Source organism: Poecilia reticulata, chromosome 2 (genome assembly GCF_904066995.2).
Source record: "Poecilia reticulata chromosome 2, P_reticulata-male-v2, whole genome shotgun sequence".
Classification (NCBI taxonomy): Eukaryota; Metazoa; Chordata; class Actinopteri; order Cyprinodontiformes; family Poeciliidae; genus Poecilia; species Poecilia reticulata.
In genome coordinates, this window is record NC_088831.1 from 20,898,358 (window position 1) to 20,913,670 (window position 15,313).

The following is a 15,313-nucleotide window of genomic DNA, read 5'->3' on the forward strand; positions in this document are numbered from 1 at the left end:
AGTGTGTTTACCACTTGGATCTGTAGAGCTCGTAGAGACGACACTCGTGCTTCTTTACCGGGTAGCGGACAGGCGGGTGGCCCGCCTCGTTTTCATCCCGTTTGACCTCGGCCTGCTTGCGCTTCCTTCTCCTAGATTCTGTCTGTGCTTCACCTGAGCGTAGAAATACAGCATTTAGAAAGGAACGGCAGTGAAACATAGAACAGAGATCTCTTCTGAAAGAGGAAAACACCCAAGAAGAAGCAATAAAACATAAAAAATAATATCCTGGTAGAGATATGCAAAGAGTTGCTTGGTAAAAATTACATTTTAGGAAGTCCAGATATTTTTGTTTATTTCAGATGGTTCTAAATGTTGATAAGTGTTTACCCATTTTATATAAGAAACATGAACATCAATGTTTTCTCAGTGGCAGTGTGTGAAGATAAAATATGAGAATAAAACGCTTAACGGAAAAACCAAAACATTAATTTCTTTGAATTTACAACACGTCTCACACACTGCAAAAACACAAAATCTTAGTATAATTGGTTTAGTTTTTATAGAAAATATTTTAGTCTACTTGAAGTAAGATGAAGCTAACTTAAAAGTAACTTTTCAGCTTGTTTTAAGTCAATAATTCCTTAATGTTAATGGAAAAAACACTAAAATCTGGTAGATATTTTCACTTATGACATGGGGAAAAAAATGTCTTTTTATAAGTAAAAAAAGTGGAGCTTGTAGATTTAATATTAAGGAATTACTTAAAACAAGCTCTGATATATTGCTGGAAAGTTACTTGTGAGTTAGTTCTCCGTTATTTCAAGTGTAATAAGATATTTGGTAAGATTTTGTGTTTTTGCAGTGAAGCACCAGACGTATTTGCCTTATTAGGAAACAATCACATTCTAGAAAATAAATAAAAAAAATAAAAATAAAGTTTAAAGAAGTCTTAAACCAGCTGTTAACTTGGTATTGAAACCATATTGATTTAGAAAAAAAAAAAATCATCCAATTCCATAAGAAATTGATAGAAAGCCGACATGGGTAGCTGCGTTACCGTGGTGATCCTGAGAGATGGAGGGCACGCGGATGCAGACGCTGCGCTCCTTGCTGACAGGATGGATGGTGTCGGGCCCGTAGACGTTGGCGAAGGAGAGGCGCAGGTGCTGCTCCACGGTGCGCAGGCCAAAGTATTTGGTGTTTAGGTAGACCAGTGAGCGGAGCAGGGAGGCCGGACTCTGCTCCCCGAGGTGCCGACCGCTCCACAGGCTCTGCTCCTCCACCCGACCCCACAGCGAGCCTGAACGCAGCACAAAGCACTCCGGTAAGCGTTGCAAGGAGCCTACGGTCGCCGTGCGACAGACTAGGAACCCCCTCATGTCCTCATATAACTTCAAAAATGCAATCACAGAGCATCAGGATGTGAACAGCAGAAAGGTTATAATCACTGGACATGAGCCTCTGTGCGGCCGGCTGCTGCTGCTGCTGACAGGAACACCTGCGTCCTGCCATGCTGCCACTTCACCATGTCACTGTGTTATCAGTGAGACATGATGTTGTTTCCAGGCGCCATGCAAAGATGCAGCTTCACATGTTCGACTGATAGCCTCTGGCTCCAGGACGTGGATCACATTTTCACGTCGGGTCACATCAACATCATGAATGTCTTCAAAGTATTGACAGAACCAACTACGGTTCAACCGAACGGTTCAAATATCTATAAACAGCTGCGTCTGCATTTGATACTTCTAAAAATGAAACATCTTTTCAAACTTACAAGATATTAGGGCAGTATTAAGATTAAAATGAATAAAAATACGAGCCAAAAGTCACAATATTACAAGAATAAAGTTGAACAACTTCATAATGTTTCGAGAATTAAGTCATATTTCAGGAATAAAGTCGTAAAATTCTTGTATTATTTCGACTTAATTCTCATACAAGTTTGTCCCATTTCTGTAAAAAAAAAAAAAAGTAAATTGCTATGATCTCAATTACACATTAGTGGGGGAAAAAGAAAGTGCAGGGGTTTAATGATTTGCGTGATTTTCTGTGTTCGTGGAACTGCAAAAAATCTGGAGGGCCTGACTGATGTAATTTACCATTATTCTGATAAAAGCTGCTTTGATTTGATTGATAAAATTATATTTAATCACATAACTTCTCTAGAAAATTTCATTCATTCGTCCTTCTGGAGTCTAGGGGCCACATAAAGGAAATGGTGGGGCCGGATTTGGCCCCCAGGCCTCAGGTTTGACACGTGCTCTAGCTGCGTTTAAAAACTGCAGGTTGTGAGTTCAGCTCCTCTTACCATCAGGAAGCACACTGGGCTGCCAGTCCTTGAGCACCTTATTGAGCTCCTCTCCAAACTGCTGGTAACACGGGTCGCTGAACAGATCATCCTTCCGGCCTTTGGCGTGAAGATGCTTCAAATAGAGAAGGAGAGAAAGAAAAGCTCATGTCAGTACAGAGGATAAACATGGAGGCCGTCTGGGGATGAAGCTTTAGTGTCCTCAGAAACAAAAGGTCAACATCACAGATGGTCAGGATGTGAACAGCAATGGATATAATCATCGGACACATCAAGTTCACTTAAAGAAATAACATCACCACATTTTAACTGCAAGTCCAAGACTAAAGCATTTCAACTAAATTATTCTAGAAACGTTTAACAAAACTTGAATAAATATCCTCTAAAGTCAGATCTTACATTTTTCTGCCAGAAAACTCCGACATGTGATGAGTTTAGATAAAACCGTGCTCCTCCTCTCAGCAGCCATGCTCTCTGATCGAGGGAAAAGGCTGTGCACCACTGAAACCTGTCCTACTGGAAACACTCACCCTAAACTCGGTTCCTACCTCCGAAAACAGATCAGCCACGTCAGTAAAAGCCATTTTAATGTTTTACGTTTATTTTAAAGATTGTAGAATTTAATTGTTTGCCCTATTTTGTTACAGTTGCTACAAAAATTAGAAAAATTGTTAAATTATACACTTGATCAGACTAGGTATTTGCTGATAAAGATTGCTTAAAAAATAAAAAACAGAAACTAAGAACCTTTGCTGATTATGTAAATGGCATTTTCTGGATTGTGTCTATAGTATAAAAGGTAAAAGAATAACGTCCACATGAAAGTGTTTTCACAAAAAAATAAATCAACAAAAAAATATAAAATAAACTACATTACAAGCAGTCACTGTATAAAAAATAAATAAATAAAAGTTCAGTTCAAGTTTGTTGCTGGCCTGCAGAGTAACATAACATTTTATTTTATATGGGAGAGGAAATCTTGAGTTTTCCACCAGCTGCCTAAACCGACATGCAACTCTTCAAGTTAGATTTTCATATTTCTCAAAAAGTAAAATCTGCTTAAAAAGCTCATATGATCGTATTTAGAAAAAAAACAAACATGAAGCCTTGAATGATTGTTTTTTGTGGATTAACCCAAAAGCATAACTTTGGGAAAGCAGAAGAGTCTACACAACCGGTGAAAGCAGTCGACATGAAAACAGCATTGAAAAAGTCTTCTGGCACAATTTACTCTAATTTCCAGAAGAAGAAATGAAAATAAACCCTGTGCATTATCATGGATGTTTAGTGCAGGAGGTGCATTAACCAAATGTTTTCCATCTAACCGTTTATATTATCTGGATGTCAGTCATTTTGACGAATTGCAGTTCACGTGCGTGACCACGTGAACTGGAAGCCTGGCTGAAGCTTCGTGGGATCTGGCGGTAAACATTTCAGTGCACTGACCTGCTGAATTCCCAGACAGAGGTAGAGGATGCTGTCTGGAGAGTAGCGCTCCCCATTTGGGCGGCACGCCTCTCTGACGAATCGGGACAGAGCTGAGTTCAGCTCCTCTGCGTTCAACGACAACAGGTTGCTTTTCGACCGAGCTGCAAGACACGCAAACAGGCTCTTAGCTGCAAATAAACTTTGGAACAGGGGAGGATCAATATAATCAAAGTAATGCATGTCATCTAAAGTAAGACGTCTTCAGTAACTTTGTAGATTCCTTGAGGACCAACCAGGAAAGTTCTCCAAGTCTCTAAGTGTTTATGCGTCAGAGGAGGGAGGCTACAGCAAAAAGCAACAAACATGAGTGAGTTAACTAATGTTCTGACAAAATAAACATAGCTAAATGACATGGCTCTGATGATAAAACACTGGGCTCATCATCTGGGAGGTGATTTCATAGCCGTCCTTTGCTGAACACAAGTTGAAGTGCTGCTCCAAAAGACTGCAGTCCCACCATTTTGTTGAGCCAGAAAATCATTTTCATTCTGTACGTCTCCAGGACTGTTGAGATGTGCTTACAACAGAATAACCACCGTTGTTAACCGAATAAATCCCACACAATCTCCACAGTGGAGAAAAATCCTATGAAACAAATTCAGAGCGATGATCCCGATGCGCCGTGAAAACAGCCAGGATCCAATCTTTGATTTTATTTAACACAAATGGTCGGGATCAGCTTCATCGTCTATTTTATGTATAGGTTTGGTTGTGTGTGGTTTCCATTTCATCAAATATAAACTTGAATCAAAATCCCATGTTGTAGGCGTTACAGAACTGAAGCCAACATCAACAGTAAAGTGGAGATGTTGAAGTATTAACATGCATCCTGAAATAGACCAACACAACCTTTTTCTAAACCAGTCATTTTAGGTCTGCATTCTACTTTTTCATTCATATTCTCCACGTCTGGGTTCAGCTCACTTGGTTTGGAGGTATCCTTTTCTTTGGTGTCTTCTGATTGGTCAGAGAGGGACAGCGCCCAGCGTTTCCAGGCGTTGATGCCGTAGCGAGACTTGAGGGGCAGCGACCTTCCTTCCAAGTTGCTGCTTGGACGTGACGGAGAGGACGAAGGCAGGTCCTCCACGGCCTGCCTTTTATTCCCCTGGAACAGAAGCGTTAGAGTCATCAGGCTGCGTGCCGAGCTGCAGGATAACACGGCTACCTTCACGCGTCTGAACGCACCAGTCTTCTGGGCCGAGGTCGAGGCGTAGACTCCTGCAGCTCCTCGTTCTCCTCTGCCAGGACCGGAGGCAGAGAAAAGCTCATGTCCTCGTCCATTCCCTCCAGCACCGGGACGGGATCCGACGCTGAGGACGGTACGCACAAAAGACCGGCTGAATTATTCACCGGTTTGTTTAGAAATGCAGAAATGAGTTACAACGAGGAACCAGTTAGGAAAATCCTTCACACTTCTTTCTGAAAGAGCCTGACGGTAAGGCCAAACCGTTTTCCCATCATGCTGCAAACATTTGGGTTTCTACTCTGCGTCCCCAGAGCCAAACATGAAGCAGCATTCAGTTCTTGTTCTCCACTGAACTTCCAGAAAACTGCTCCAATGTTGAGCTCCTTTAAATCAAGGCTGAAAACGCACAAGTTTAGAGCTGCCTGTGATTCTTAACTGGAACGTTAATATATTTTATTTATATTTGCTTAATGATTTTGATGACGATATTTAACAAAATATAATATTTACAGTGGGGAAAATAAGTATTTAGTCAGTCACCAATTGTGCAAGTTCTCCCACTTAAAAAGATGAGAGGCCTGTAACTGACATCATAGGTAGACCTCAACTATGAGAGACAAAATGTGAAAAAAAATTTGAGAAAATCATTTTGTCTGAATTTTAAAGAATTTATTTGCAAATAATGGTGGAAAATAAGTATTTGGTCAATAACAAAAGTTCATCTCAATACTTTGTTGTATATCCTTTGTTGGCAATGACAGAGGTCAAACGTTTTCTGTAAGTCTTCACAAGGTTGGCACACACTGTTGCTGGTATGTTGGCCCATTCCTCCATGCAGATCTCCTCTAGAGCAGTGATGTTTTGGGGCTGTCGGCGGGCAACACAGACTTTCAACTCCCTCCAAAGGTTTTTGATGGGGTTGAGATTGGGAGACTGGCTAGGCCACTCCAGGACTTTGAAATGTTTCTTACGAAGCCACTCCTTTGTTGCCCTGGCAGTGTGCTTGGGATCATTGTCATGCTGAAAGACCCAGCCACGTTTCATCTTCATTGCCCTTGCTGATGGAAGGAGGTTTGCACCCAAAATCTCACAATACATGGCCCCATTCATTCTTTCATTTACACGTATCAGTCGTCCTGGTCCCTTTGAAGAGAAACAGCCCCAAAGCATGATGTTGCCACCCCCATGCTTCACAGCAGGCATGGTGTTCTTTGGATGCAACTCCGCATTCACTTTCCTCCAAACACGACGAGTTGTGTTTTTACCAAATAGTTCTACTTTGGTTTCATCTGACCATATGACATTCTCCCAATACTCTTCTGGAACATCCAAATGCTCTGTAGCAAACTTCAGACGTGCCTGGATATGGACTGGCTTAAGCAGGGGGACACGTCTGGCACTGCAAGATCTGAGTCCCTGGCGTCGTAGTGTGTTGCTGATGGTAGCCTTTGTAACATTGGTCCCAGCTTTCTGCAGGTCATTCGCTAGATCCCCCCTTGTGGTTCTGGGATTTTTCCTCACCGTTCTTGTGATCATTCTGACCCCATGGGCTGAGATCTTGCGTGGAGCCCCAGATCGAGGGAGATTAGTAGTGGTCTTGTAGGTCTTTCATTTTCTGATTATTTTTCCCACAGTAGATTTCTTCACACCAAGCTGCTTGCCTATTGCAGATTCAGTCTTCCCAGCCTGGTGCAGGTCTACAATTCGGTTTCTGGTGTCCTCCGACAGCTCTTTCGTCTTCACCATAGTGGAGTTTGGAGTGTGACTGTTTGAGGTTGTGGGCAGGTGTCTTTTATACTGTTAACGACTTCAAACTGGTGCCATTAATACAGGTAATGAGTGGGGGAAAGAGGAGCCTCTTAAAAAAGAAGTTACAGGTATGTGACAGCCAGAAATCTTGCTTGTTTGTAGGTGACCAAATACTTATTTTCCACCATTATTTGCAAATAAATTCTTTAAAATTCAGACAAAATGATTTTCTCAAATTTTTTTTCACATTTTGTCTCTCATAGTTGAGGTCTACCTATGATGTCAATTACAGTCCTCTCTCATCTTTTTAAGTGGGAGAACTTGCACAATTGGTGACTGACTAAATACTTATTTTCCCCACTGTATTGCTCATTTCCTAATTGGTGGCTGGATGATGTTTGTTACCTAAAGCTCTTTGAACTTCTATACAAAAAAACTTGACTAACATTTTGCCTTTCAAATCCAGGTTACGACTTTCATCTGCGTTTATTTAGTGTAATAGGGCACACCTTGACATCTGTCATTAAAGACGCTCCAATGTTTTTTTTGCTTATTTAAAATCTGCTGTTCTGTTCTAAGTAATGCTGCCTTCTAAATCGAGGAATTTGTGGTTTTTATTTTTCATACAGGCAATCATGATTGCCTGTATGTGAGCAATCAGGGACTGACTGTCAAAGATAACCCAATAAACCTTCAATTACACAGCAAGAAAAGTTTTTCACACCCAAATACAAAGCGAGATGATGAGACAACTCATGCAGTTTTCCAAATCCCTTGACAAAATCCAAACCTTAAAAACATGAGCCTCAAAGAAAAAAAAAACCCACAGAGGGAGAAATATTTGTCTCAGCTGTTGAACTGAACCACCAGAAAGCTGCAGATTCAGATGGCGCCAGATAAAAGCTCTATTAAGTAACAAACTAAAACAGGGACGGTCAGTGAGAGGATCATCACGGACCTCAGAGACTAAGATTTAATTTTTTTTGGCCGTATCGGTCCATGTACCCGACAGCTAACGGGATAAATCCGGATAAACAAACAAGCCGCAATGGGCTAAAGCTTCAGTTCTTCCTCTGCAGACAAAAATGTGACGCAAGAAGTGAGATAACAGAACAGAGTAATGGTTCAGATTGAATTAAAGCGACTCCTGGAGCTTGGACGACACCATGATGGTGACAGAACGGCATTTTAGGTACAATGTGTTGATTGTTGCACAGGCCGAATGTTCAAATGATTCAGACTGATGAACTCGGTAACAGTTTGCCGTTGATAAGAGTATTAAAACAACTACGGTGCTTTGAAATGCTGTGCAAAACGTGGTTTTTCTGTGTGTATAGTTTTGGATTAATTACAGCTCTCACTGTGTTGTTCTTTTAACAAAGGGCCTTTTTTGACTCTGCAAACGCCAATTAACCATTAATCGATTACTAAAATAGTCAATAGTGTTTTGTTTCGTTTCCTTCTTTTGTCTGTTGTATTAGGATCGATTGTTTATCTGGTTGGTCATTTGTTCCTGACCTAAATGTTTATTCGAATGCAAACTTTGACTACATGTGTGTGAATTATATCTTTATGGTTATTAAGAATGCAACAAATGTATGGATGCTTAATATAAAATGTCAGGACGGTGTTTACCTTGAGGGAAGTCTGCCTCTAGGTCCAGGTCGGGCTCATACTTTTCATCCTCCTCCTCCTCCTCTTCCATCTTCTCCTCTTTTTTGGAGCCACAGCTGGAGGATTCCTCCTTAACGCTCTCTCTCTTCACCGCCAACGGCTTCACATCTGAAACGTTCAAACCAGGCAGATTCTTACCGTCGACACTTCCGACAGGTTTTATTGAGCTGACTTGTTTCTGAATGTCGGCGCTTCAGCAAAGCCACGTACGACTCGCCACATTTCGGCAGACTTTCACCTGGTTTCTCGTCGTCGTCATCTACAACGACCACAGCTGCCTCTGCGGTACTAGAGGGCGCCTCGCTTTTCAGGTCTTTCATGGTGTGAATAATCTGTTCTGCCCCCTGCAGCGTGGTGGGCAGAAACACAGGCACAGGAACCTGGAAGGAGCAGGATTTAGGGTTTAATAAAAGTGGATCGCCTTGAATATTTCCAGGTCCAGGAGGATTTATTTTTTAAATTTATCCTTCGGTGGTGTCTAAACTTTTTACCATGAGCGTAAAGGAGTCGTTAGGAGGAAGCACTATGGGGGGGAGAGGGGGCACAATTTTTAACATCTTTTGTAACATTCTTAAAAAACAAACAAAAAAAAAAAACATTTTTTGTGCCTTTTTCATTTAATTATGTTAAAATTAAAATTGTCAGATTTTTAATTGGTAAATTGTTGCAGAAGGAAATAAATATAATATACTGCTCAAAAAAATAAAGAGAACACTTAAACAACACAATATAACTCCAAGTAAATCAAACTTCTGTGAAATCAAACTGTCCACTTAGGAAGCAACACTGATTGACAATCAATTTCACCAGCTGTTGTGCAAATGGAATAGACAACAGATGGAAATTATTGGCAATTAGCAAGACACACTCAATAAAGGAGTGGTTCTGCAGGTGGGGACCACAGACCACTTCTCAGTACCTATGCTGTCTGGCTGATGTTTTGGTCAGTTTTGAATGTTGGTGGTGCTTTCACACTCGTGGTAGCATGAGACGGACTCTACAACCCACACAAGTGGCTCAGGTAGTGCAGCTCATCCAGGACGGCACATCAATGCGAGCTGTGGCAAGAAGGTTTGCTGTGTCTGTCAGCGTAGTGTCCAGAGGCGCTACCAAGAGACAGGCCAGTACACCAGGAGACGTGGAGGAGGCCATAGGAGGGCAACAACCCAGCAGCAGAACCGCTACCTCCGCCTTTGTGCAAGAAGGAACAGGAGGAGCACTGCCAGAGCCCTGCAAAATGACCTCCAGCAGGCCACAAATGTGCATGTGTCTGCACAAACGGTTAGAAACCGACTCCATGAGGATGGTATGAGGGCCCGACGTCCACAGATGGGGGTTGTGCTCACAGCCCAACACCGTGCAGGACGCTTGGCATTTGCCAGAGAACACCAGGATTGGCAAATTCGCCACTGGCGCCTTGTGCTCTTCACAGATGAAAGCAGGTTCACACTGAGCACATGTGACAGACGTGACAGAGTCTGGAGGCGCCGTGGAGAGTGGTCTGCTGCCTGCAACATCCTTCAGCATGACCAGTTTGGCAGTGGGTCAGTAATGGTGTGGGGTGGCATTTCTTTGGAGGGCCACACAGCCCTCCATGTGCTCACCAGAGGTAGCCTGACTGCCATTAGGTACCGAGATGAGATCCTCAGACCCCTTGTGAGACCATATGCTGGTGCGGTTGGCCCTGGGTTCCCCCTAATGCAGGACAATGCTAGACCTCATGTGGCTGGAGTGTGTCAGCAGTTCCTGCAAGATGAAGGCATTGAAGCTATGGACTGGCCCGCCCGTTCCCCAGACCTGAATCCGATTGAGCACATCTGGGACATCATGTCTCGCTCCATCCACCAACGTCACGTTGCACCACACTGTCCAGGAGTTGGCAGATGCTCTAGTCCAGGTCTGGGAGGAGATCCCTCAGGAGACCATCCGCCACCTCATCAGGAGCATGCCCAGGCGTTGTAGGGAGGTCATACAGGCACGTGGAGGCCACACACAATACTGAGCCTCATTTTGACTTGTTTTAAGGACATTACATTAGAGTTGGATCAGCCTGTAGTGTGTTTTTTCACTTTAATTTTTGTGTGTGGCTCCAAATCCAGGCCTCCATTGGTTAATAAATTTGATTTCCATTGATGATTTTTGTGTGATTTTGTTGTCAGCACATTCAACTTTGTACAGAACAAAGTATTCAATGAGAATATTTCATTCATTCAGATCTAGGATGTGTTATTTGAGTGTTCCCTTAATTTTTTTTGAGCAGTGTATTTATAGGTCTTGCACAATTAGAGCTTTTCCATTTTGGATTGATTGTTGGCTTTCAAGAAAAATTAGGTTGACGTTTGTGGTTCTAGTTACTCCAAACGTAAGATGAGTGCAAAAAAATGTAGTTAATAAATGCAAAACCATTTTTTGTCCCTAATATTTTTTAAGACGATGTTATTTATCTGTAAAAAATAAAAAAGTTGTCCTAAAAGATGAGTGTCCATCTGAATCAACCATCTATGCTTACAAGCCAGATTTGTTCCAATCTACGAATCAACAAATTGTTCAGAGGGCCATAAATGGCCTCACTTTGTCTGAAACAGCTTCATCATAACATGTGCATGTGTGTTTACTTTTGACAGTGAATGCGTTGATGAAACACGGAGCTCACCGGTAGAGGCATAGAGACTGGAGTGGGGGTGACCTGGGCGTACATGTTCATAGGCATTGGGATGAAGACGGGAACAGGGATGGGTACGGGGATATACTCCCTCTTCACGCCGTCATCTACGTCTGCAGACAGAGAAAAAAAATTAAAAAATAATTTTTACTTTTTCCCATATTTTGTCACAGTACACCAAACCTTCCTGTACTTAATATAATTTACAGATCTAACAGTAGCTGATATTAACCCTCAACACTTTGCAGAGTCCCAGTTTACTCTCAATGCAGCTGCAAGCCTTTAGGGTTTGTGGTGGTAAAGTGACAAAATGAGGGCAAAGTTCGACTGGCTGCGTCGTATTTTACCCGTCTGTAGATGTTTGCTCTGCATGTGTGGTTTGCAGTAGGTGGCTTTGGTCAGGGTGAGCGGTTTGCACAGCACCGCTTTATTCTTCACATCTCTGATCAGTCCTCCACTGGAGTACGCCACAGCACTCTGGTTCACCAGCTGAAATAAGAGAAAATGAAGAGGTTAGTGTAAACGGAAATCAGCACAGGCTAGTCTGCAGGTAGGCCTGTCACAACGACACACTGTCCCAGTAATTACTGTCATAAACGATTAAAAATGGTCTCAAAACCACAATGTTAACAATAATGGCATAATAACTCAAGTTTGTTCTCTCAAAGGCTAATAAACTTCATTTTGTAACAAACACTTAACACTGGAAGGCAAAGATATTTTAAATATCCAAAAATGAAACAAAACAACCAAAAACAATAAATGAAACAGAAATAAAAAACACACAACCGAAAGCATGAGTAAAATTGATTTTCCTCCGTAAACAAAATTGCTCTTGAAAAATATATGTTGTATTTATTATGCCATTAACTGATTAACTGCATATTGCGACAGGCTTTTCTACAGGTGTGAAAGGTTTGATTTGTCATACATTACAAATAATTTTATGCTCTCAAGAAAAGTATTTGATTTTTATTTATTCATTCTTACTTACCCCAGATTTTGCGGCGTGCATATCTAGACCTGTGAGAAGGGAGGGAAAAAACAGATGACCTCAAAAAGAGTTAATTTCTTCAAGCCGACTGCTCAGTCGTTGAGTTTTTCTTCAGATGAAGTGCAAGTACTAACGTACCTGCGCCTCCATTTTTGCAGCAATAGTTTTGTTTTGTTGGATATTAGGAAAATAAATATAAACGAGAGATTTGGGATCTTCATTTTTTGTTTGGTTTTGTATTTTTTGCATTTTTCTAAACTCGCAGTTTTGTATGCATCCGTTACTTTCCCGAGAGTTCCTTCAGAGTGACACAGATACCAGATCTGTTGCCATGACCTACTTTTCCTGAAAGCTATTCTGACTACAGCTCATCAAATAAAAGTTCATAGAATAAGAAGCTTTATGCTCCAAATATCCAGAGATCCTGAGGCAAAGCAGTTTGTTGAAAGGCTTAAACTTCCCCTAAAAACAAACATAAATGTATTAACTGAAACCATTAATCAGATTAAATGTAATGAAACTATTATTGAAATAATCAGCTAATTTAGTAATCGATAACTGGTGCATACATACTCTAAAAACTAACACACTCAGAGCCAAAACCGTACAGAAAATGTATACAATTTGCACTTAACATAAAAAAACAATTGTCTGCCAGATCAGCCTTAATGTACGCATTTCTAATATTGTATGAAAAAGTGGCAAAATCAAAAATCTGCAGAACTTGCCATTTTTTAAAATCAATTAATCAAATAATCACTAGAGTAATCGATTACTAAAATATGCATGAAGTGGCTCGGCCCGTACCCAGCGTGGTGTTCTCTGGTCCCTTCTGCGTGACCATGATGGGGTCGTTCTGCTGGCAGTAGAACCTCAGCAGACACTCCTGGTCGCAGAAATGCTTCATCTCCGACCTCCACATCACCGACTCCGTCAGGTTTCCCTGAACCATACAGCAGTCGCACCGCGCTGCCTGGTGGCCAAGCAGAGGAACGTTTCGGAACGTTAACATCCTTTTTTTTCCCCTCCCTCTCCCCCCCAACAAATCAAAGCGCCTGTGAATAGGTTTAACTGTTTTTTCCAGGAGAGAGCTGACCTTGTAGTACCAGTCGTTGAACTTTTTGGCACAGGCCTCGCTGCAGAAGTCCCGGGTCATGTTACCGAGCTGCTGGGTGATGCCTCTTTTGCACAGCTGGCTGCAGTGGTTGCAGCTCACACACTTCAGCCCCAGTCGGCTGATGAAATCCTGTTTAAATAGCAGCTTGCAGCCTGGCGAAGCAGAAAACAAATATATATGTGTATTAAAAAAATGCAGGATGAAGAAAAAAAATGAAAAAGACAAAATTTGATTTACTCAAACCTTAACGACTTTAAATTAAGAGAAAGGAGCTGCTTAAGAACCTGATTTCACTAAAGCAGCTTAGAAAAAACACTCAGATTGTACCTACTTCAACCTCTCAAGGAAAAGCTGGATTTGTTAAGAGTCCTTGAGGAGAACGGAGGCGGTACCTTCGCTGCAGAAGGGCCTCTTGACGCCAGAGAACTTAACCATCTCATGAAGGGTCTTCTCTTCTTGGCAGTACTCGCAAAACGTCACGATGCAGTGGAGCTTCTTGTAGTCCTCACAGCACGTCTTACTGCAGAACTGATAGACTTTATCCTGAAAACACCACACACACACACACATTTATGTCAATATTACTGCAGCCATTTCAAGTCCAGATTAGTTTTGTCATAAAAATCTTTTTTTTCTCCCTACATCTTTAAATTTACATAATAAAATGATAGCAAAGTCATTTTGTAGTGACTGGAAAATGCTTTTAAATAAATATTAGATAAATTGTTTATACTCTAAAGAAAGAGTTGGCTCATTTTTAGCAGTTCTACTTTTAAAATAGTGATAGAAATGTTTAAATTAAGTGAAAACTCATTTATCGAATGTCTGCTAGTTGTCCCTTTGTTGTCCAAAATGTGGTCCAACAACTAGCGGGTTACTTTGGGACATTTCTGACGGTCTGACCTGCCACTCCAAAATTTCGGGCTTCAGGCTGAATGCTCCTCGGCAGTAGTTGCATTTCAGCTGGACAGAGCTGTTGCTGAGGGGCGTCTGACCGTTGGTGGTTGTCGGAAGGGAAGCGTTCTGTAAAGAAAGGAGAACAAAAAGCTCAAGCGTAAAACTTCATTTAACTAAAAACTAAATAACTGACTTAATATGGGTGCAAACCTGCCTTTGTAAATTGTAGGTTAATATCTTGAACAGAAATGAACTCCTTAAATATGTTGCACTCCGTTTACCGAATCTGTATAATAAAAGTTTCTCTCTTTGTATTGATTAACTGGAATATATAAACAATTTAACAATGTTCTATTTTATTGAGATGCACCAACAAAGTAAAAACCCAAAGCACCCAAACAAACACATAAAATAGAAATATGTTAATAAATAGAAACAGCTCTCTACCAAAGAGCTGTTTTACTTTTAATCTACAGAATCAACACAGCAGAAGCATCTTTTGTTTCAAGCTCTCACCTGGAACTTGGCAACACATTGGGAGCTGCAGAAGTTGAGGATGTCGCCCTCTGGCAGCGTGGCCTGGTACTGCGGCAAAGAGCTTCTTTTACAGAAATGACATGTAGGTTCCTTGTCTGCACAAAAGAAAATGTATAAAAAACATTAACTGTATTTTTGTGCCTCCCTTGATACATGAATTTGATTTTACCAATTTACTACTCACAAATTAAAAACTGCAACTGATTTATGTTAAATAATGAAAAAGTGCAGATACAGTAGTGTAGATAAAGTATTTGCCTCCTTCCGGATTTTCTATTTTTTTGCATGTTTGTCACACTTCAGTGTTTCAGAACATCAAACCAATTTAAATATTAGTCAAAAGAAACGCAAGTAAGCAAAAAAAAAAATACAGTTTTTAAAACAATTTTTAAGGGAGGAAAAACTCAAAACCTCCCCTGTGTGAGAAAGTGATTGTCTCTTCAAAAGCTAAACATTACATCAAGATCCGCAGAAATTCAGGAACAAACGAGGAAGAAAGTAACCAAAATGACTCTGGAAAGGGTCACACAGCCGTTTCTATGGCGTCGGGAACCACAGTGAGTCGCTGTCCACACATGGAGAAATTATGGACCAGTGGCGAAGCTTCCCCAGAGTGGTTCCCCGACTAAAATTACCCTAAGAGCGCAGCGATGACTCATCCAAGAGGTCATAAAGACCCAGCAACATCATCCAGGGAAGTGCAGGCCTCACTTGCT

General features: G+C 41.3%; 1 protein-coding gene across 1 annotated transcript in view; it reads right to left on the minus strand.

Annotated features, from left to right (window-relative positions):
• Positions 1-15,313, minus strand: part of zmym2 (zinc finger, MYM-type 2) — a 37,625-nt gene that overhangs the window by 4,751 nt on the left and 17,561 nt on the right. Inside the window, exons 9-24 of the mRNA XM_008431806.3 lie at positions 14,577-14,692; positions 14,067-14,186; positions 13,556-13,706; positions 13,143-13,315; positions 12,854-13,019; positions 12,047-12,075; positions 11,400-11,541; positions 11,044-11,165; positions 8,629-8,770; positions 8,352-8,498; positions 4,967-5,091; positions 4,706-4,886; positions 3,740-3,882; positions 2,294-2,408; positions 1,040-1,282; positions 12-153 (exon numbers count right to left, since the gene is read on the minus strand). Of these exons, the coding sequence (XP_008430028.1) occupies positions 12-153; positions 1,040-1,282; positions 2,294-2,408; positions 3,740-3,882; positions 4,706-4,886; positions 4,967-5,091; positions 8,352-8,498; positions 8,629-8,770; positions 11,044-11,165; positions 11,400-11,541; positions 12,047-12,075; positions 12,854-13,019; positions 13,143-13,315; positions 13,556-13,706; positions 14,067-14,186; positions 14,577-14,692 (2,257 nt within the window). The remainder of the gene's footprint in view (positions 1-11; positions 154-1,039; positions 1,283-2,293; positions 2,409-3,739; positions 3,883-4,705; positions 4,887-4,966; positions 5,092-8,351; positions 8,499-8,628; positions 8,771-11,043; positions 11,166-11,399; positions 11,542-12,046; positions 12,076-12,853; positions 13,020-13,142; positions 13,316-13,555; positions 13,707-14,066; positions 14,187-14,576; positions 14,693-15,313) is intronic.